Genomic DNA, 22,847 nt, shown 5'->3' on the forward strand with positions numbered 1-22,847 from the left:
TGCACAGCTGAACCGGTTCCTTGCTCAGGGCCTCCTGAGTTTGAAGTTAAGGGATCAGGCTGCCCTCTCATGTGGAGGCCCTGCAAGGGAAGGATCTGTTCCTCAACTCCCTCTTGTTATTGGCAGAATTCTTTTCCTAGAGGCTGCAGAACTCATGGCAGCTTGCTTCTTAAAGCTGACAGTGAGAAAGCAAATCTCTGACACTGTAATCTCTAAACTTTTGACCCTCTTTTAAAGAGCTCATTTGGGGCGCATCTGTGAAGCGTCTGACTCTTGGTTTCAACACAGGTCGTGATCTTATGGTTTCCCGAGTTCGAGTCCCACCATTGGACTTCATGCTGACAGTGCGGAGCCTGCTTGGGCTTCTCTGTCTCCCCCTCTGCTTCTGCCCCTCTCCCACTTACCCTGCCTCTGTCTCTCTCAAAATAAATTAATAAACAAAAAATTAAAGAGCTCACTTAATGAGGTCATGCTTACACAGGATAATCTGTTGGTTAACTTAAAGCCAGCTGACCAGGGACTTTAATTACATCTGAAAAATGCCTTCACCTTTGCCACATTCTATTAGAAGCAAGTCATGGATTCTGCTCCTTTGAAAAGAGGCGGGGATAATAAAAGGGTGGAGCTCGTTAGGAAGTCTCTTTAAGGTGTGTTGGGTGAAGTAAGGAAATCAATACAGTGATTGTATGGTACAGGTGTCAGAAGAAAACAACATGGGTCTGAAATGAAGGGATCCACAGGATCCACAAAACTCTTGGTGCACGTGTGTGCACATGTTTTTATCAGTTAGCATTTGCTGCATAACAAACCAAGCAAAATGTAGTGTTTTCAAACAGCTAACATTTATTTGGCTCAAATATCTACAGGTCAGAAGTTTGGCTGTGTTCAGGTGGGTGGTTCTGCGTATCTGTGATGGGGTCAGCTAATCTTTGCTGTGGTTCACTTGTCTGCAATTGGCTGCTCCGTCAGCTGGTAGATGGTTAGCTGAGATGTGGTTTTGTATCCTCCGGTAGACCAGCCTGGGCGCATTCACGTCATGGTGATGTTCTGTCCTCAGCAAGCCAGTAAGCTCCAAGGCATTTGGGTCTTTCAAGCCATTGCTTCTTGTGTCACATTTGCTAATGTCCCACTGGCCAAAACAAGTCTTAAGGCCAGTTGAGATGGAGGCGGGTGGGAAAGGAGGACTTTGCCTTTTTTATGAAAAGAGTAGAGAATCTGGGGCATTTTTATAATCTACCGCATAATATTTATTACTATGTTTTTAAAGTTTGGAAGCATTCTGCTTTATATTTATGAGACAAATGAGACAGCTAATAAAAAGGAAAAAGGATGGCTACGTAGCACAAGGGGCATAACTGATGAAATAAGATTCCAAAGAAGGCAAGAGCTGCTGTGATTCAGAGTACACAGGGAAAATTTACCTTTTAAACAATTGAAAAGTCAACATTTTCCCTTAGAAGGAAGGAGAAAGAATAAGAATAGATGTAGAAAACAATAGATTTTCCTGTTAATCTCAGTTTTCCTTGGAGAAAGTGAATCTAGGTCATCTATTGAGTACAACAAGAGGAGTGGTGAGAACAGGGTTTATGGAGAGTGTTAACTTTTGGAAGACCTGTTCAGGGCAGGATGGGAAGCTGAGGACAAAACAAAAGAAAACAACAACAACAAAATACTGACAAGCACAGGGCCCAGTTGAGACTGTAAGACCTTAACTTTATGATGACAGTCTAAAGTGCCTTCTAGCTCATATGTGAGAGAAAGATGCCTTCCTCTGCACAGGTTCAGGGAATTCAGTTCCACTCTCAGCTGATACCTGCATAAGGGACAAGTTCCTAGGTCAAGTGCAGTGGCCCTGCCAATCAAAAGGGCTGTGTTATTTTTTATTTCTTTTTTTCTCCATTTTTTTTTTTTTTTACATTCCAGTATAATTAATGTGCAGTGTTATATTAGTTTTGGGCGAGCAGTACAGTGATTCTACAATTCTATACATTATTCAGAGCTCATATGATAAGTATACTCTTAATCTATTTCACCTATTTCACCCATCCCCCAGTCTCCCCAGCCCTACTTTCTCCCCTCTGGGGGAAATTTGTTCTCTGTAGTTCAGAGTCTGTTTTTTCTTTTTTATTATCTCTTTTTTGTTGTTGGTTTGTTTTGTTTCTTAAATTCCACGTATGAGTGAAATCACTTATTTCACTTAGCATTATACCCTCTAGATCCATCCATGTTGTTGCAAATGGCAAGATTTCATTCTTTTTTGTGGCTGAGTAATATTCGTGTGTGTGTGTGTGTGTGTGTGTGTGTGTACCACTTCTCTATCCATTCATGTATCTATCAGTGGACATTTGGGCTGCTTCTATAATTTGGCTACTATAAATAATGCTGCAATAAACATAGGCGTGCATTTATCTTTTGCATTTAGTGTTCTCATATTCTCTGGGTAAATAACCAGCAGTAGAATTACTGGATCATATGCTGGTTTTATTTTTAAGTTTTTGAGAGACTTTTATACTGTTTTCCACAGTGACTGTACCAGTTTGCATTCCTACCAACAGTGCACGAGAGTTTCTTTTTTTCCAGTCCTCAGCAACACTTCTTTTTTCTTGTGTTTTTGATTTTAGCCATTCTGACAGGTATGAGGTGATATGTTATGGTGGTTTTGATTTGAATTTCCATGATGATGAGTGATGTGGAGCATTTTTTCATAAGTCTGGATGTGTTGGAGAAATATCTGTGTATGTCTTCTGCCCATTTTTAATTGGCTTTTTTTTGGTGTTGAGTTGTATAAGTTCTTTATATATTTTTTCTGGATCATAACCCCCTATCAGATATATCATTTTCAATTATCTTCTCACATTCCATAGGCTGTAAGTTAGTTTTGTTGATTATTTCCTTTCCTTTCCTTTGCAGAAGGTTTTTATTTTTATGTAGTCCCAATAGTTCATTTTTGCTTTTATTTCCCTTGCCTCAGGAGATACCTCTAGAAAAATGTTGCTATGGCCAATGCCAGAGTAATGACTACCTGTGCTCTCTTCTAGAATTTTCATGGTTTTGGGTCATTAATCCATTTTGAGTTAATTTTTGTGTAGGTGTGAGAAAGTGTCCAGTTTCATTCTTTTGCATGTAGCTGTCCTGTTTTACAAACACGATTTGTTGAAGAGACTGTCTTTTTCCCATTTCACATTCTTGCCTCCTTTGTTGAAGATTAGCTGGTCATATAATTGAGTTTATTTCTGGGCTCTCTATCCTGTTCTTTTAGATTCATGTGTTTATTTTTGTGCCAGTGCCATACTGTTTTGAGTACTACTACTTTGTAGTATATCTTGATATCTGAGATTGTGATACTTCTAGTTTTGTTCTTTTTCAATATTGCTTTGGCTATTCAGGGTCTTTTGTGGTTCAATACAAATTTTAAGATTATTTGCTCTAGTTTTGTAAAACATGCTATTGGTATTTTGATAGGGATTGCATTAAATCTGTAGATTGTTTTGGGTAGCATAGACATTTAACAATATTTGTTCTTCTGACCCATGAGCGTGGAAGATCTTTCCATTTCTTTGGGTCATCTGTTTCTTTTATCACTGTTTTGCAGTTTTCAGAGTACAGGTTTTTCACCTCCTTGGTTAAGTTTATTCCTAGGTATCTTATTAGTTTTGTTTTTTTATCCATTCCATTACCCTGTGTCTTTTGATTGGAGTGTTTATTCCATTTACATACAAAATAATTATCGTTAGGTTCATACTATTGCCATTTGTTACTTGTTTTATGGTTGTTTTCGTAATTCTTCTCTGTTTCTTTCTTCCCTTGCTCTCTGCTCTCATGGTTTGCTGGTTTTCTTTAGTGGTATGCTTGGATTCCTTTCTCTTTATTTTCTGTATATCTATTACCAGTTTTTGCTTTGTGGTTACCGTTAGAATTATATATAACATCTAATACATATAGAGTCTGTATTAATTTGATGGTGGCTTAAGTTTGCACCCATTGCAAAAGCACTAAATTTCTACTTCTCTCCTCACCCCCACCCCACATCTTAGGTATATGGTGTCATACTTCACATCCCTTTTTCTGTTAATCCCTTGACTGCTTTTTATAGATATACTTAATTTTACTGCTTTTATCCTTCCAGCTTTTCTTACTCCTACTTATATCTTTCCTTTCCACTCAGAGAGTCCCCTTTATATTTCTTCTAAGGCTGGTTTAGTCGTAATGAATTCCTTTAACTTTTGTTTGTCTGGGAAACTCTATCTCTCTATCTATTCTGAATGATAGCTTTGCTGGATAGAATATCGTTAGTTGTAGGGTTTTATTTCCTTTCAGCACTTGGAATATATCATGCCACTCCTTTCTGGCCTGCAACATTTCTGCTGAAAAATCCACTGATAGCTTTATGGGGTCTCTCTCATACATAACTGTTTTCTTTTCTCTTACTGCTTTTGAAATTCTCTCTTTATCACTACTTTTTGCCATTTTAATTACTATGTGTCTTGGTGTAGACCTCCTTGGGTTAATTTTTTGGGGGTCTGTCTGTATCTCCTTGATCTGAATTTCTGTTTCCTCTCCCAGATCTGGGAAGTTTTCAGCTGTTATTTCTTCAAGTTAATTTTCTTTCTTCTTTTCTTTCTCTTCTCCTTCTGGGTTCCCTATAATGTGAATGTTATTATGCTTGATAGTGTCGCTGAGTTCCCTTAATCTATTTTCATTTATTGTTATTATTATTTTTTCTCTCTCTTGTTCAGCTTGATTGCTTTCCATTACTCTTCCTCCAGGTTGCTGATCTGTTCTTCTTACTTCTTCTTGTCCACTATTTATTCCCTCTAATGTACTTTCAATTATAGTTATTGAGTTCTTCATCTCTTATTGGTTAGTGTTTATATTTTCTGTCTTTTTGTGGAGGGTCACAATGAGATCCTCCACTTTTTTCTCAAGTTCAGTGACAGTCTTTATGACCATTACTTTAAGTTCTCTGTTAAGCATATTATTTATCTCTGTTTTATTTAGCTCTCTTGCTGTGATTTTGTCCTGTTTTTTTCATTTGGGATATATTCCTCTGTCTCCTCATTTTGTCTAACTCTCTGTCTGTTTCTCTGTGTTAGCAAAGTTGGCTATAAGTCTCCTAGTCTTGAAAGTAGTGGCCTTGAGAAAAAGAGGTCCACAGTGCCCTATCGTGCAGTGTCCCTTGTTCACCAGAACCTGGAAATTCAGAAGTGTCTTTTATATATGTTGCATGTTCCCCTATTATTGTGGCTGAGCCTTCAGCTTAGTCATTTTCAAAGGCTCTCTTTGCCTGTTGTGGACAGAATTAGGCCCCTATGTTGTTAGTGGGTTGGTCTGGTGTTGCCTTGGGCTTGAGTTGAGTCAGACAAGACACTTGCCAGTGCTGTGGTGGTGCTTTTGCTGTGTTATTCTCTGCAAAGCTTTGTTGATGGGTATTGCCTGCACTTAGAGAAGATATCTGCCTCCAGCCCATTGTTATGGCCAGAGTTGAATGTTGTGTGTGATTTTTTTCCCCCTCCCTGGGGAAGGAGGCATTTTGAGGTGGTGCTGGCCCCTTTCAAGGCTGCTTTCACACTGCTATGCTTGTAACATGGCTTTGCATGGACTCCCTCTAAGAGCATGTTGGATGAGGTGAGTTTGCAGAAGAGCAGGAGGGTGGGGCATCCTGTTAGTGAGCTAGGTGGATAGTGTTGGTTCTATGCTGGTTCCTGCACATATCCCTGTATGTAGGCTGGGGGGTAGGCTCTTTTGTTTTTAGAGGTGTCTCCTAAAGATACCTACCCCTCCAGCACATGCTCTGATATTAGTAAGCAAATCTGTGTACCCCAGGAATCTTTCTTTTTCTTTTTTAAAATTAAAACAAAATTTATTTATCTTGAGAAAGAGCATGCAGGAGAAGGGCAGTGAGAGAGAGGGAAAGAGAATCCCAAGCAGGCTCTGTACTGGCAGTGCAGAGCCTGACTTGGGGCTCAATCTTACAAAACCATGAGATCATGACCTGAGCCAAAATTGAGAGTCAGACACTTAACCGACTGAGCCATCTAGGCATCCCAACTCAAGGCATTTTTCAAACTGCTGCTTTTATGCTGTGTCTAAGCAGGGCTATTTGTTGTGCTGTCTCTTTAAGGGATGGAACTCAATTTCCTATTGTTTTTCTGTTCTCCCAGAGCTGAGCCTGCTGAGTCTTAAATTTCCAGGTGTCAAGCCCCTCTGATTGTAAGCACTCCTGAAGTTAGGCTTCCTAATTTTCAAAGCCAGATATTATGGGGATTTTTCTTCCCACTGCAAGTACCTTGTGCCCAGGGCATGTGGTATGGGGTCTGCTCCTTTCCCCTCTCAGCACTCATGGTGTCCCTCCCTCCTAAGGACAGTCCCCTGGGTCAGTTTGGCTCCCAACTGTGTCTCTACTTTCCCTACTCTCTTTGGTGTGGCCTGTTCTCTACAATTAGCTGTGGAGAGTCTGTTCTGCCAGTCGTTGGGTCTTTTTCTGGGTTATTGACACTGATGTGGGTGTTATTTAGGTGTATCCCTGGGATAAAGTGAGCCTAGGATCTTCCTACTTCACCATCTTCCCGGGAAGCCCTTTGTTATTATTATTATTTTCATAGCCGCTTTAAGTAGATTAGGTGTAGGAGCATAATGGCAGCAGGATTGATTTAAGATTGAAGATTTGGCAAGTGGATTAGAGAAAGAACAAGGTAGCTATAATGTTGACAATACTGGCTGGAAGGTTGAGATTGAACAAAGTATTTCTAAAACCTGAGATGGAAAATAGTAGGAGATGAGAGAGATGAGATGAGATAGCAAGAGAGGGACTCTGTCATGAAGGAAAGTTACTTAATTCACATTATACATGGAGAAAGTTTTGATGACATCTTGAGAGTAGGTGTGCTCTGATTAGATTTTAAAAAGTTGCTCTAATGCTAGGTCAAATGGGAGTGCAACTAGAGGTAGAAACACCAGAAATATTATTTAAATTGTTAAGGTTTGAAAGGCTGAGAATCTATCTGCCCAGTGATATTATGAGTGTTCATTAGTGAGATGACCCATAAATAGGTGTGTTTAGGAGGCCAAGGTGTTTTAATGAAATTACTGCATATAAGCTCAAAATGGAATCTAAAGTTTTTACCTTGCATAGCTGTAAAGATTTAGGAGCAAGAGCTCTACTATATGGATCAATTTCTTGTGCCATCCTAATCTTGTGCCATCCTAATCTGCTGTCTATTCAGACAGCAGATCAATCACTCTTGCTTTTATTCAGATGCTTTGGAATCTAAGACTCATTAGAAAAAATTGAATATATACGGAAGCACTTAATTTAGGTTGACTAAAATTATAACAGCTCCACAAGAGAGATTGGTTGTTCGAATAACTGGTGGCTTCTGTTATACAGGATCCAAGAGTGGATTTAGCGTTCAGATCATCCACTTGATGAGAGCAGAACACTACAAGAATCTTCTCTTACTGAGATTATTGTGAATGTATTCCAGAATTCAGGATAGTCTTTCTAGAAGAAGAAGTTAGGAATAACTTTGGAAGAAGTATATGGTAAGGGAACTCAAGGAATCAGAAGAAGGCTGTGAATTGGAGAACATAGTTGAGGGCAGCTTTGGAGAGGTGTTGAAAGCAAAGAGATCAACAAAGATCACGTTAGAAATAAATGATGAGGAAGACAGAGAATAGGCTTGAGGAGAAGGAATTAGAGCATCATTAACAAACCTAGAAAACAAAACAAGATGTTATAATGGAAGAGGATGAAGGGATAGAAATTTGTAGACATCATTAGAGAAGTTAATTATCACTGGTAAAGGATCTAAAGGGTAGTGGTAAATGAAGGACCTATTCTGAGCTGACTGAGCATTTGACAGGTATACATTCTTTCCTTCTGCACAAAGTTATTCATGTCTTTAACTACTTTTTTTTAACCCATTGAGAGGAATTTAGGAAAATGAATCTTTTTCATTAAAAAAATAATTCTTCACTCCTGGGAATTTTACAAAAGTATGGTGCTGTATTTTTTAATTAATGTAAATTAGGATAACATCTGCTGTATTTGCAAATTTGAAACAAATATATTGCAAATACTTGTTAATATATTGAATAGGAGAATACAATAAAAATGTATGTAGGTTAATACAAACACAACAAACATTCTTAGACTTTTCAGAGTCGTTTCCTTAGAAGTTCTTCAATAATCAACTATTCAACAGTGCAACAAAATGGAATTATTTATATTAGGTAAAATATGACTCACTGCAGTAGAATGTTTGGTAATTAGAAGCCATAGTCTTGAGAAAGTTGAGGGAACAGTTTTTTCTTCTGAATGAGACCTTCAAAATTATAGCCTTATGATTTTAACATCATAATTTCATGGATAATCTGGATGAATTAATGAATTTGCTGTATAAATTGAAGTTATCTGGAAATATTACTGAAAAGGGAATGGAATTTTGTGGCTGTTGTTATTAATTTACAAAATTCTTTACCAAAAACTATAGCATAACATGCAAGGACACCCTACACAGTCTTGAAATTTCTTCATTCTTTTTGTGATAAGAGCGCAATCATTGGAAATAATCACAGAAGAACTTTCACTTATGTCTAATCACATGAATCAGTTATATGAACACTGGCTAAGCAGAATTGTTTCTAAGTAAAGCTGATGTGAGGGAATTGTTAAGCTTCTTTCTCAATTTGATTGAATTCTGCTTGATTATCAAATTATCCCTGATTTTCAGATATTCTGGGTAATGCCAATGTATTCAAATATTAATTGTGTAACAAGAATTCTGTGTTGCAAATACACATATGAATTTACACATAAAAAGAAAGATCTATTTTAAGTATGTTTACTTGAAACTTAGAAGTTTAGGGTGAGTTGTTTGCATTTATCAGTTTTAAATATTTTTAGGATTCAAAAGTATATGATATGAAAATCTTTACAGTAGGTCTGATGGACACTTAACATACTACAAAAAAAATCAAGAAATATCTTTTATTGAATTTGTAAAGCAGGCTTTTGCTAAGTTTAATTGTTTGGTCATATATTTTCTTTCCATGTAAGGCAATATATATTATATACAAGAAGATATTATATAGTATAATATCATTTAATAAATATTAGCATTTTGAATAACTGATATTTCCTAAATTCTCTTATAAGTTGATAGAATCAAAGAAATAATTTTGCAGGGAGACCTATGTTTAAAGACTTGGCTTTCAAATCATTTATAATTTTAGCATTTGTCTTTAGTACTGTCTTAAAGTACTGGATGATCTTTAAAATAGCACAAGAATACATACACCCAGTTATTTCACAGGCCCTTACTAGACTCTCTTGAAAATGATCGTTTCTTTCTTCCTTCCTCCCTCCCCCCCCCCCCCCCCCCCTCTCTTTTTTTTTCTTTTTTTTTTCTTTTCTTTTCTTTTTTTTTCTTTCTTTCTTTCTTTCTTTCTTTCTTTCTTTCTTTCTTTCTTTCTTCTTTCTCATTTTGTTTTGTTTTGTTTTGTTTTTAATATGTCAGGGGATTGGTGGGTTGCATTGTTTAAGGCAGATTACATTTGTAAAGTACTCTGGCTTCTTTTGATATGAAAGCATACCTATCTTTTTCCAGTAGAAGCCATATCATTTTTTAAATGTTCATTCCGGCAAATAATTAGGGAACATGTTTTTTGCTCTCTTATTTCAATCCTTGCTTTCACTATCTCAATTTATCATTGTTGATGTTGATCATGTTGATGTTGGGTGCTGCATCTTTTGAGTTCTGGTCATTTTTTTAACTTGTACAACGTGTAGAAGTACCTCAAGTTTTTAGAATTTTAAACATTTTAAGCATGTTAAACTTTTTAGTGATTGTAATCATTATTATATTATTGTAGTCATTGTATTATTATATTATTGTATTATATACTATTATATTTTTACAATGGAAGAAAATCTATTTCAGTTTTCAAAGTGAAGTTTGAAACTTACTTTGGTGATTTAAATCTTTTCAAGTCACACAATTCCGAGTCAAGATAACTATTTTAGATTTTGTCAGTGAATTATTTTCCAAATGGAAACATCCATATACAATTTTATATTAATGTCCTTACAGGGAATAAATGAGGCATAATATGTAACACTTCACAGTTTATTTATATTTTATTTCAAATTTAAAGCAATGAGCAATGCCTCATTTGCAAAACAGAATTTCTTCCATTTTTATGGAGGTTTAAGGGGCCTGTTTTGTGTAAACTAATAGGACTGTTTGCATTAAACACACAAGTGACAAGAATATTTTGATAGTTTCACAAGTAATCTCCTATTACAATCTGTCTATTTCTCTTTCCTCTAGTTAACTTCTCCCACTACCTCTGAGCAGCTTGCCTGTAAACCACCTGCTTTCTCCTTTGTTTCTCCAACTAATCAGAAAACGCCACCTGACCCAGTTAACCTCGACGGAGCCTCTGTGCTAGAGGAATTCCACACTAGGAGGCTGGATGTCAGTGGGGCCTTGGTGGAAGAAACAGCTACGTATTTTCAAACTTCTGCTCACTCTTCACCCTTTTTTGCATCGAAGGGCACCTCCTCGACGTTACAGTTTCCCCATTCCACTCAGTTATCAGGTTCTAATTTATCCAGTCCGAGTGCAGCAGATCAGAAACCTGGACTGGCATCTGAAGTTCTGAAGAAGACAACAACTTTAAGTTCGCACGTCCTTAGCCCCAGAGAAAGCCCAGGAACCACTTCTCCTTCACCATCCTCCAGTGCTTCTCTGAAGTCAAATTCGGCCTCATACATACCAGTCCGTATTGTCACACATTCACTCTCTCCAAGTCCAAAACCATTCACCTCCTCTTTCCATGGCTCTTCTTCCACTATCTGTAGCCAAGTGTCATCTAGTGGAAATCTCTCAAAGTCAGGGGTGAAATCCCCAGTGCCCTCCCGGCTTTCTCTTCTCACTGCCATCCTCAAGTCAAATCCTTCTCACCAAAGACCCTTTTCCCCTGCATCCTGTCCCACTTTCTCTCTTAACTCTCTGGCTTCTTCCACACTCACTCTGGATCAAAAAGCAAAACAAACCCCACCCACACCTAAGAAATCTCTCTCTAGTTGCTCCCTGAGAGCAGGGTCTCCAGAGCAGGGGGAACACCAGGTATCCGAACTTAGGCAGCAATCCTTCCACTTACCTTTTCTGGCCAAATCTACTCCCCTTTCTGAGGCATGCTCCCTTTCTCCCACAAAACATGACAGTAGCAGCCTCATTTCTTTGCATGTAGAGAAAATGTCACCCACTTCTTTGAAGAGCAACCCAACAGTCTCCCTGCTACAGACTGATACATCCAGTTCTGCAAGACTTCCTCCTGTTCCACCAAGTGTTCCTCCTGTTTCTTTGAAGGGCAAACAGGATGTTGACCTCAGGGACCCAGAAAAGCCCAGGAATATTCACATACATCCTACATCAGTCTCCTCTGCATTATCTTCTCTATCTCCTCCCACTAACCAAAGAGCCATGCTCTCCTCTCCAGAGAAATGTTTCCATCCTTCCCCAGCTCTTTCAAACCTGATAAACAGATCCAAGAGAGCAGCCCCACAGCTAGGTGGCCAGGGGCAGAACCTTTCAACTCCTCTTTCAACCCCTGTCTCCAGTGCTAGCTCTGCCTCTCTTCCCAAACTGGGGTCCTCCCCTCTCCCTCGTGCTAATCTGCCGACCCAGGCGCTCCAGCTCAGTCCAACACTGTACCCAAATTGTGGCAGTGGTACCTTGCCTTCAAGACTTGGAAAATCTGAAAGCTCAGTATCCAACCACAGGTCATCTGTTTCAACCCGATCACCTCCCATCTCTCTAACAAGAACCAAGGAGCTGATTTCACCTTATGCATTGTCCATGTCAACAGGCCCTGAAAATAAGAAACCCAAGGTATTCTTTTGCATGTTGCATGGTGCATGCTTATTTTGAAATATGGGAGAATCTTTTTTTCCAGAGGAAAAATAATTATGATATTCTTACAAGAGTTATAGAAAGTGTAAGTAGAGCTAGGATTTGGTATATTTTAATGTGTAGGTGAATTATAATCTATCTAAAATGTGCATGTTTTGATAAAACTCTTTGATTTTACAAATCCTCCTGTTACAGTAACTTCTTATATCTATGACTCCAAGGTATTTTTTTTCTTCAGGCATAATGAGTTATATCATTGATCACAAAGATGGGATGGATATAAATCAGTTGGTTTGAATTTGAGACTATGATAAATTTCTGATTAGTTAATTTCATGGACCCTATTGTCCATCAGAGCATCCTGTACTGAGAATAGTAGACAGGATCAGTGTAAAAATTTCCCCCTTTATCAGGTTGATTTCTTTTTTGCTCCTCCTGAGCACCACCTAAAATCCATACCAGTATGGATTTAGCTATATACATATAGAGCAAAAAGAAATAGAAATTTCCTTTATATGTGAATATTATATTTGATTTATTTTTAACTCTAAATACTTAGTAATTATGAAATACTGAAAGGGTAGGTAGGCTGGGTATAAGAAAATAGAATTGAGAGAGGAGAAATACTGACTTCTAAATGCTCTGAAGCAGCCTGTTGAGCAAGAATGGAATACTGGCATACATTCATTCATTTATTATTTTTATTTTTTATTTTCTACTTTTATTATTGAAGTGTAATTGACATACAATGTTATATTAGCTTCAGCTGTACAACAAATTGATTCAAAAGTTTTATGCATTGTGCAGTGCTCACCACATAAGTGTAGTTACCATACAATGCTCTTAGACTATTACTGACTATATTTTTCTATGCTGTATTTCCATCTCTGTGGTTTATATAACTTATAACCGGAAATTTGTACTTCACCTCCCCTCCGACAACCATCAATCTGTTCTCTATATTTAAGAATCTGGTTTTTTGTTTGTCTTTTCTTTTGCTTTGTTTTTAGATTCCACATATAGATGAAACAATGTGGTACCATGCACTGTTTGTGGAAATATAAATTGGTACAGTCACTGTGAAAAACAGTATGGCAGTTCCTCAAAAAATTAAAAATAGCAATACAATATGATCCACTAATTCCACTACTGGATATTTACCCAATGAATAAAAAAATGCTAATTGAAAAGATATATGCACCCCTATGTTTGCTACAGAATTATTTATAGTAGCCAAGATATGGAAGCAAGCTAAGTGTCCATTTACAGATGAAAGTACAAAGAAGATGCAACACACACACACACACACACACACACACACACACACACACACGGACATTATATAGTTGTAAAAAAGGAGATCTTGCCATTTGCAGCAACATGAATGGACCTATACGGTATTATACTAAGTGAAATAAGTCAGACTGAGAAAGAGAAATACCAAATTATTTCACTCATATGTAGAATCTAAAAAGCAAAAGAAATGACAAAATAAATTAAAAAGAAGAATCAGACTTGTAAATACAGAGAACAAACTGATGGTTGTCAGAGGGAAGTGGGGAGGAGGTTGGGTGAAATGGGTGAGATACAGGCTTCCAGTTATAGAATGAGTAGATTATGAGAATGAAAGGAACAACATAGGGAATATAGTCCACAGTGTTGTTACAGTGTTTTTTGGTGACAGATGGTAGCTGGTGACATGTGGTAGGTGTAACATAACAGATAGAGATGTTCAGACACCATATTGTACACCTGACACTAATGTGACATTGTGTGTCAACCTTATTCAAATGAAAAAACTTATTAAAAAAACCTATACTCTGAAGACTGGCATTTGTTTTAATACGAGAAGGGAAACATATGAAGATGTAATTCATAGAGTTCATTTTTCCTGGTAGAAGGGCAACTCTGCTCTAGAGCGTGCCAGCTTCCCAACTATTCTCAAGTACTTAGGATGTGGATCGTATAGTACCAGAACTGGATTGTTGTATGACTCAAATGAAATTCTGAAGTGCCTGTATGGGGGGGGGGAACTACAATTTTTAGGGCAGTGCAATCAAGTAGCAGTTCGAGAACTTCCAAATTCCGTGGAGATTGTGTTCAACTCTGTCATTGTTTGAATGATGAACTTAAGATGGGAAAGATAAAACAATCCTCAAGTCAAATCCTATCACGTCCAATCTATCGTATTAATGATGTTGTGGTACAATTCAACATAACAAACATGCATAAAACTTCTGCTGTATGCCTACCACCATACTAGCTTTTTTGGGGATGTGTGTTTGTGTGTATGTGTGTTTTAAGAAAAGTAAGAGATAATTCTTTGTCCTTAAAAAAGAAATTTTATTCAGTAGAAGAAAATATACAGATACATGATGTGGAGAAGCTATATAGAGTTATTAAATCCATAATAAAACTAGAAAACAAGTATAAGGTAATATTAATATAGTATAGTACATATTATATACAATTGCTCACTGAATTCAATGTAATAGAACTATTATTATGGGGTATGGTTAGTGAGGGAACTTATAACAAATGGCAGGCCTGTGGGAAATGTTTAGGATTTAGCTTAATGAGGAGGGAAGGAGCTGGCATTTCAGAAATAGTAAATAACCTGACCAAATATACAGAAGATGAACCCAGAGGAGTTTATGTGAAGACATAGGAAGATTGGGCTTATTATTAAACAGTGACAATTGTAATAATAATTATTTTAAGAGCTACCACGTGCTTTCTGTATATAAAATTTCTATATATAAAATATACAAAACAGTTAAAAATTAATTAGAAAAGATTATGTCAGGGGCACCTGGGTGGCTCAGTCTGTTGAGCATCCAACTTCGGCTCAGGTCATGATTTCATGGCTTGTGAGTTCAAGCCCCATGTTGGGTTCTGTGCTGATAGCTCAGAGCCTGGAGCCTGTTTCGGATTCTGTGTCTGTCTCTTTCTCTCTGCCCCTCCCTCACTCATGCTTTGTCTCTCTATCTCTCAAAAAAGAATAACATTAAAAAAAATTGGAAACAATTATGTCAGTTAACTTTTATGACAATATGAGGTTGGTAGTACTATGTTCTTCATATTATATACCAAACACAAAGCAATAACTCCTATTAATAATCATTTTAGCCTGATTTAATAATTCTCATGAAGGAAATCATCATTATGGAATCATCAGAATTATAAATTTCTATAATGTTTGGGTCATTTAAAAATGTATTTTTAGGGCTCCTGGTGGCTCAGTCAGTTAAGTTTCCGGCTCCAGCTGAGGTCATGATCTTCATGAGTTCAAGCCCCATGTCTGGCTCTGTGCTCCAGCTTAGAGCCTGGAACCTGCTTCAGATTCTGTGTCTCCCTCTATCTCTGCCCTTCCCCTGCTTGTACTCTCTCTGTCTCTGTCTTTCAAAAATAAATAGTAAAAAAAAAAAAAAACACACAAAAAGAACCAAACCCCAAAACATTAAAAAATGTATTTTTAGAAATTATTTAGTCCTTGTATTTTACATTTTCAAAGCAAATGGGATGGAGAAAAATCTAACATTTTCTATAATTCTGAATCAAAACTTCTTATTTATTTGAGGTAAAATGACCTGGTGATTATCTAAAAATACATTTGTGTGACTATGGAATTCATTTGTGATATATTAAAAACAACCTGGTGATGTAAACAGTACTGTCTCCTGAATTTATTAACAATTATTTCTTAAACCATACTGCCAATATGTTTAAATTATTCATTACCTGTGTGAAAAGTGATTTTACTTGAGAGGCTTCTTCTGAGTGTTTCTCTTTGTGGTTTATTCTGCTTAGTTCACGTTTTGTCTTGTTTTTTTTGGAGAGTTGGAAAAGGGTGAGCCCAGAGGGCTTTTGATCAAGTCAAGTTCTTTTTTGTCCTAAGATCAAGTTTGTTGAAGATCTGTTCTCCCACAGCTCACTTACTGTTCCCAATATTAAAGAATTTTCAACATTTGCTTTATTTTTAGTTTTAATTCCTAAGTTAAAAACATCATGCTTATAGAAGTGCATGATAAATTTGCTGAACATGAAAATATGAGGAATCATGATAATTTATCTATTTTTACCCTTTTTATTGAACAAAAAATGTTTCTTATAATGGGCAAAAATCATGATAACTTCTGCAAAAAATTGTTGCTCCCTGAGACATGTTGTTCTTAGTTATATTTATTTCTTCCTTGCTTCTTGCTCTTATCTCTCCAGGTAAAAATCAGCCTACCTTTTTTTTTTTTTTTTAATTGCAAACTATTATTTGCAGGATTTGTAACTTGAGTATAAAAAATTCATTAAAATGGATGCTGGAATAGATAAATCTTATCCCAGTTTCCTTTGATGTTTGACTAGTTTTGCTTGAATTGCTAAGATTATTTTATAGATTGATAAGAGGAAACAGACAAAAGCTTTGGGATATCAAAGAACTCCTATGCTCCTATGGATTGTTTCTTGTCTTGTTCCTTCCACTGTGGTGCTAATCCAAGCACAGGGCTCTCTTTGAAGTCAAAGAGCTTCAGATTTAGATCAGCTTCACTCAGCGCCAGATCCCAAAAGGAAAGAGGTCCTGGAATACAAATGGCCATCAAATTAAAACATGAATGCTTGAAGGGTATTAGTTCAAAGTGTGGGCCCTGCTGTCCTTTGATACTGAAATAGAACGGAACAGCTAGAGTATACTGAGCTAATTTCAGATATAAAGCATGCTCGATATTTCTTTTTTATAGATAGAATCTTAAGGTTCTGAATCTGTTTACATTAGTATGGTATAATTGATATACTTTAATTTCAGGTACAGTTTTAAAATATTAATTCACATTATAATCATGGTCCTAGACAGGATGAGCATCTCTCTGGATGTTGTTCAGTCCACTCTTTGATTAACATCTATATTGTTTGAGACGTTTCTGCCCCTTGGGAAAGGGAATATCATAAAATTAATTCCCGGAGTTGTATTTGGGTTCCCAATAAATTTGGCCTTCATTTATAACCTGATTTAAATTTTTCTCCTAGGGAGTTAGCATGGTGTTCCCTAAGGGGATTTGAGGCCCTTACCTCAAAACTTTAAACATCTCGCCACTTACTGAAGATGGTTTGAAGCTCTTTTCTGACTATGAGAGCTCCAGTGATGTGCCTGTCTTGGCCTTACAGCTATTTGGACACATAGTTTAGGGATCAATTGGGAGCTTTTAAATGTTTCATGACCTTTTATAGTTGGTGTTTTATTTATAAACCTCATTCCTTGAAGACATCAAAACATTTCCAATTGCATCACCCTGAAAACTTGGTGACAATAGTCTCCATGTGACTGTCTCCATTTCTGCTGATCCACATGTAATCTGAGACATGAGCAATATGGAATGTACCCCCATGAGCTAAAATGGTCAATCTGGTTCAAGCAATCGATGTGCATTGAGTGCTTATTATGTTCAAGACCCGTTACAAAGTCAGGAGGATGTTGCAACAAATAAAATTGCAAAAATGCTTGCTCACAGAAAGGTCTTGGGCAGAAGAGAAACAGTCAGCAATTACCACTTCCACCTCCCCGACTGCCATAAGTAAATTTTCTTGTGTGTTAGTCATACACGGTATGGAGAAAAGTATATCAGGGCATGGGGTAATGTCACAAATTTATACTGGCGGTCATGACAGGTTCCTTTGGGAAGGTGACATTGAAGGGGGTGATGCTCCTTAAGAGAGTATAGCCAGGAAAAATACCTGATGCCAGAGAGTGCTTGGCAGGTACAAAGGTAGGAGAGCCAGTATCACAAGAGTGGAGTTAGTATAAGGAGGCTGAGATTGTCAGAGGGACATGTAACTGCGAGCTGGGTCCTGTGAGGTCTTGTGTGCCACTTCTTAGTCACTGATTTTTAATTTGAGTAAGAAGGCATCAGAGGGTTTTGAGTAGATAATTGGCACAATCTTGTCTATCTTGAGGCCGTGTTAAGAATAGACTGTAAGAGGGTGAAAGCTGAAGGAAGGAGAATTTAGGGGTCTGTTGGAACAATCCAGGCAAGCGACAATGATGGCTCTGGTGAGGTTCTAGCAGTGAAGGTGAAGATGATGTATCCGTATATATTTTGTAGGTAGGGTAACAAACCTTCACAATCATAGGTGAAATGATAGAACAGCTGAAACTAGGTATATGTATCTTCTTGTTTGCTTTTCTCCTTTTGTTCCTCCTCCACCTCTTTACTTCACCTCTTCTACAGAATTCTTGGTGCCTTTGTGGAGATTCTAGATTTTCTATGATTCTCCCATCCCTGCTATGTGTCACTTACATTTCTGTACTAACCAGTTCTGGGTCCCATTCCCTTTGTTTCTCTCCAGCTAGCCTTTGTTAATTGTGCTTAGCAGTGATTCACACTCAAGTGTCAGTAATTGACAAAAACCTTTTTTATCCCTTGAGGAATTTTTGCATTTTAATTCAGGGAGGGACTTGTGCAGTTTAACTAAAGCAAGGTATTAAAAAACATAGGGATGGGGTGTCTGGCTGGCTCAGTGGGTTAAGTGTCCCACTTAGGCCTAGGCCATGATCTTGCTGGTCTGGAGTTCAAGCCCTGCATCAGGTTCTGTGTTGACAGCTTAAGACCTGGAGCCTGTTTTAGATGCTGTGTCTCCCTGTCTCTCTGCCCCTCCCCCACTCATGCTGTCTCTGTCAAAAACAAACATTAAAAAATAAAAATAAAAACAAATAAAATAGGGATTCAAGGTCAAGAGTTCAAATCCTGAAACTTCGTTTCATTGAAGGACTTTGACAATTTAATATATTAGAAATGCCTTCAGGGCATACTTTGAAGTGGGAAGAGGGTCTCTAATCAGCCAGGCTTGTCTAAGACTTGAACAGTAGATGAGGAACTAAAATTTTGTTTTTTCATGTCCTCTGAATCTTTCTGTAATTTTCAATAAAATACTTCAGGTTAGGTCAACAAATATGTGCTGAATATCTGTTCTTTGCCAGGTTGGTATACGATATTGGAAATTGTATAAAATATCTTCTCTAAAAGACCTATCAGGCTAATAGGGATGGCAAAATATTGTAATACAATAACATATTGCATATTTAGAGTACTAGAAACACAGACAGATAAATCAGCCATGGAGACCGCTACTGGGAAGAGAGTTGTTCAAGGAAATTTCTCCCTCTCCCTGCCCTGCCACCCCTTCCCCACTGCTTCAGTTCTCAGGATCATCATAGAGATTGTACTCTGCCAGTAATCCAGATGTAAGGGAGGTCTCTGGGCAATTGGATCAGGGCTTGGGTTAAGCTTTTGTCTCAGGGAGATTCTGACTCAGGCAGTACATGCATGGTCACTGATGAGCAGGAAGGGCTCTCTTGGAGTGCCTGGGTGACTCAGTAGGTTGAGTGTCTAACTTCTGCTCAGGTCATGATCTCACAGTTCGGTTTCTGTGTTCAAGCCCCATGTCTGACTATGTGCTGAGAGCCTGGAGCCTGGAGCCTACTTTGGATTCTGTGTCTCCCTCCCTCTCTGCCCTTCCCCCACTCATTCTTTCTTTCTCTCTCTCTCTCTCTCTCTCTCTCAAAAACAAATAAACATTAAAAAATTAAAAAAAAATTAGAATGATGATGCTCTCATTTATACTTGTGGATGCTTCAGGAAAGAGAAGTTGGCCCTGGTGTTAGGGAAGCTCTTTTGTTCAGGATTCTCTCTTGTTCATGTAATCTGAGGTTCTGCCCTTCACCTATACTTAAAGTGTAACCATGAGTTCAAATTTCTAATTCTCAAGGCAACTAATATAGTTTGCTTTGAAATCTCATGGGTCCTTATTACTGGAGCCTGTGGTGGAATTTTAGCCATCAATAATAGTGGATGTGATAATGGTGAGAAATATTTTCTGAAGGGGAAAGGTGTGTTTTTGCTGTTCTCACTTTCATACCTGGGATTTATGTTGTAATTATCTAGGATAAATAGAATTTATAAATAGGATTAGCTCTGAAAAAACTTCTAGGGTAAAATACCATTTTCTTTTCTAAACCTAAACTTTACTCTGCCCCTTTATGTGGTAGATATTTAAGAAATATTTATTGAATGTTGGCCAAAAACATAGATTACAAATTGGAGAGGTACAATAGGTATCACTGAATGTTTTCTGGATTCAGGGTCAGGCTGGTCAGTTCTACTTTCTACAATTAGCTGATAGTGATTCCAGCCGGTATTACTACAACTTACTATTCAAGTTATATTTACCTTGACTAGAGAAATTTGTAATTTTAAACCAAGGAAAGGGAACCAGTGAATTTAATTTAACACCTGGAAGACTTGGAGTGCTAAAGAAAAACTATATTCCAAATTAGAATATTGTTAAGAGAAACCTGAAGAAATATGGTGAACCCAAAAAGTATCTCTAATGGCAACAAGAATGATTTTCAGACTGAAAAGGAAAGACTACATATGTCTTAGGCACACATAAAACCCCACAGATGGGAACTAGAAGGAAATATCTATATGCTCTAAGTTCCTATCTCCTGGTTTAGATAACTGTATCTCAAACAAACCAAATTTCTACTTCTATTGTAAATGATGGGCGATAAGAGATTTGCCAGAAAAAGAAACGAGCCATATGTTCTATTTATCACAAAAGAGGAAGGTAAATTCTGAAAATGATTGCCTATATTCTTAGTTTGTGATTGTTTACAGAAGCAGTTATGACTGAAAGTCAGACATTTTTTTCAATCAACAGATGTCTGTTGGATTGCCTTCCAAATTCTAGCTTTTGTGATTTTTTTTTGCTATATAATGAATAAAGAGAGATATGTGAAGTGTAATGACCTCTCCAAACTCAGATTTGTTCTGAGTGCCCAATCTAAAGCATCCTGCATGTTACTTTCTGTGCCATTATCCTATTTTAATTTTCTGTGTTATTACTTATCTCGCTAGGATATTTCTTTTGCTTTCTTGTTTCTTGGCTTATGGTTTGTCTCTTTGGGTGTAAGCTTAGTGTTAAGCTCTAGAGAGCAAAGGCTTTGGATGTTTTGTTCACTGCTGAATCTGTAGTACTTAGAGCAATATAAGTCACAAAGTAGATAATCATTAATATTTTGTTGAATGAATCCATTAGTTGAACTGCCATATCCAAATAGATTTACAGGATAGATTGATGTCCACCAGGTTGGTAGAACCCAGGAGGCAAGAGGTCCTGATCCTTGGTATATGACTTGAATGAATAAAAATGACATGCCTAACAAAATGGTTGATGAAATAATTATAAAAATTTTTATCTTCATAGTTTACAATAACAAACCAAAACTGATCAGATGAAATGGGATAGAGATAATGCCTGAAGTACTATTTTGGGATCTAGAGAAGAATAACATAACTGCAGGATGGAGTTTAATTTCAACAAATGTTAAACAAAAAAGATGAAAGGATTAGGGATTTTAGTGGTAGCATACTCAGTGTGATACAATATGAAATGACTCCAACTTCACTCTCCTGTATGTATATTCTTCACTTATGACAAAAGCAAGGAGACAGTTCCAGTTACTATCATCTTCATTGTATTAACTGAGTTTATTATCAATAGATGTCACGGAGGTGATGGTTATATTCTATTTTGTGTTAAAAATACATCTCGCTAAGTGCACACATTTTCAAAATGTAAAGGAATGTTGACAGAAGAAAGTGATGAGGATAGTGAAATCTTCAACTGAGGATCAGTGAGGATGGGTTGGAGGAAACAGCATTACCACTCTCATGCAGAAGGGAGCTCTTCACATATGTCATCATTCTAAGGTGGGGAGAAAGGACCAATGGAGTAAGGTAGCAGGAAGTACATCTGGCTCAGTATAAGGGAGAATTTTGTACCAATTCCAACAATGAGGCCTAAACATGTTGTCTTGGGAGATAGACAAGTGTTCATGTGGTAGCTGAACAGAGGATTGATCAAAGAGATACATGTCTTAGATGAGGGTGTTAAGCCAGATGGCCCTCAGGATCACATCTAATTCTAAGATTCGGTGGCATTATGTGTGTGATAACAATATATCTCTTTGTAAAGGCTTGTCCAACTATATACTTTAGGGCATTTGGGGATAGAAGAACAAACATTGTAAATTATTGTGTGTCCTGCAATGAGAGGCAAGGGCATATGGTAGATAATTGCACAATTGTTGACTAGTGTGCCTGCATCCAAATCCCAGCTATGACTTACTACCTAGTGACCTTAAATAAGTTACTTAACATCTGTGTACTTTAGTTTCCATATATAAACTGGATATAATATAATCTACCTAATAGCTTGGTTGTGATAATTAAAAGAGATAATACACATAAAGCTTTTAGAATGGTACCTGGCTCATAGTGATTATTAGCTATTATTAATTATTATTATTATTACAACTATTATTAGAGTTAAGTATTCATAAAACCATCATGGAGTATTAATGATATAATGTTATGTATACTTGTCTGCTTAGGTATACTTTGAGAGAAAATGTTATCTTCTAGAGGAAGCAAGTATATCTTCTAAAGGAGGCAAAAAGGCCTGAGTTCCATACCTGTTTCTGTTCTTTATGGACTATCTTAGGCAAGTCACTTAGCCACACTATGCCTCCTTTCCCTAATGGTTCTGTAGTTATAGGGCTTCTGTAAAAGTAAATGTAAAATTAATTTGCCTAGTAATAAGTGCCAGCTGTTATTCTGCACCAAGAGATGGCATTTCATTTTCAGTTCTTATCCAAAATATGTCCTACGTAGATTATAGCAGTGCAAGGTCAGTATAGAGACCGGGGCTTGAAGGGCCCTGAGACTTTTTTCCTCCAAGTCTGGCATTTTGATTTTTCTCTACTTCACCCTCTTTATAAGGAAAATGAATGTGCCAGCCTCTTACCTTCCTCACACTATTTTAATGGAAGATTACTTCAATTGTATCTATAAAACTCACAGGTTTTATTTTATTTGA

The 22,847-nt window shown here is 37.2% G+C and overlaps 1 protein-coding gene across 3 annotated transcripts in view; it reads left to right on the plus strand.

Moving 5' to 3' along the window:
• Positions 1 to 22,847, plus strand: part of MLIP (muscular LMNA interacting protein) — a 252,167-nt gene that overhangs the window by 125,883 nt on the left and 103,437 nt on the right. For all 3 annotated transcript variants that reach the window (XM_040473782.1, XM_040473783.1, XM_040473785.1), the window contains exon 4: positions 10,332 to 11,897. In XM_040473782.1, coding sequence (XP_040329716.1) covers positions 10,332 to 11,897 — 1,566 coding nt within the window. The remainder of the gene's footprint in view (positions 1 to 10,331; positions 11,898 to 22,847) is intronic.

This window comes from Herpailurus yagouaroundi, unplaced genomic scaffold, assembly GCF_014898765.1.
Source record: "Herpailurus yagouaroundi ecotype Mexico unplaced genomic scaffold, PumYag 139, whole genome shotgun sequence".
In the NCBI taxonomy this organism is placed as follows: Eukaryota; Metazoa; Chordata; class Mammalia; order Carnivora; family Felidae; genus Herpailurus; species Herpailurus yagouaroundi.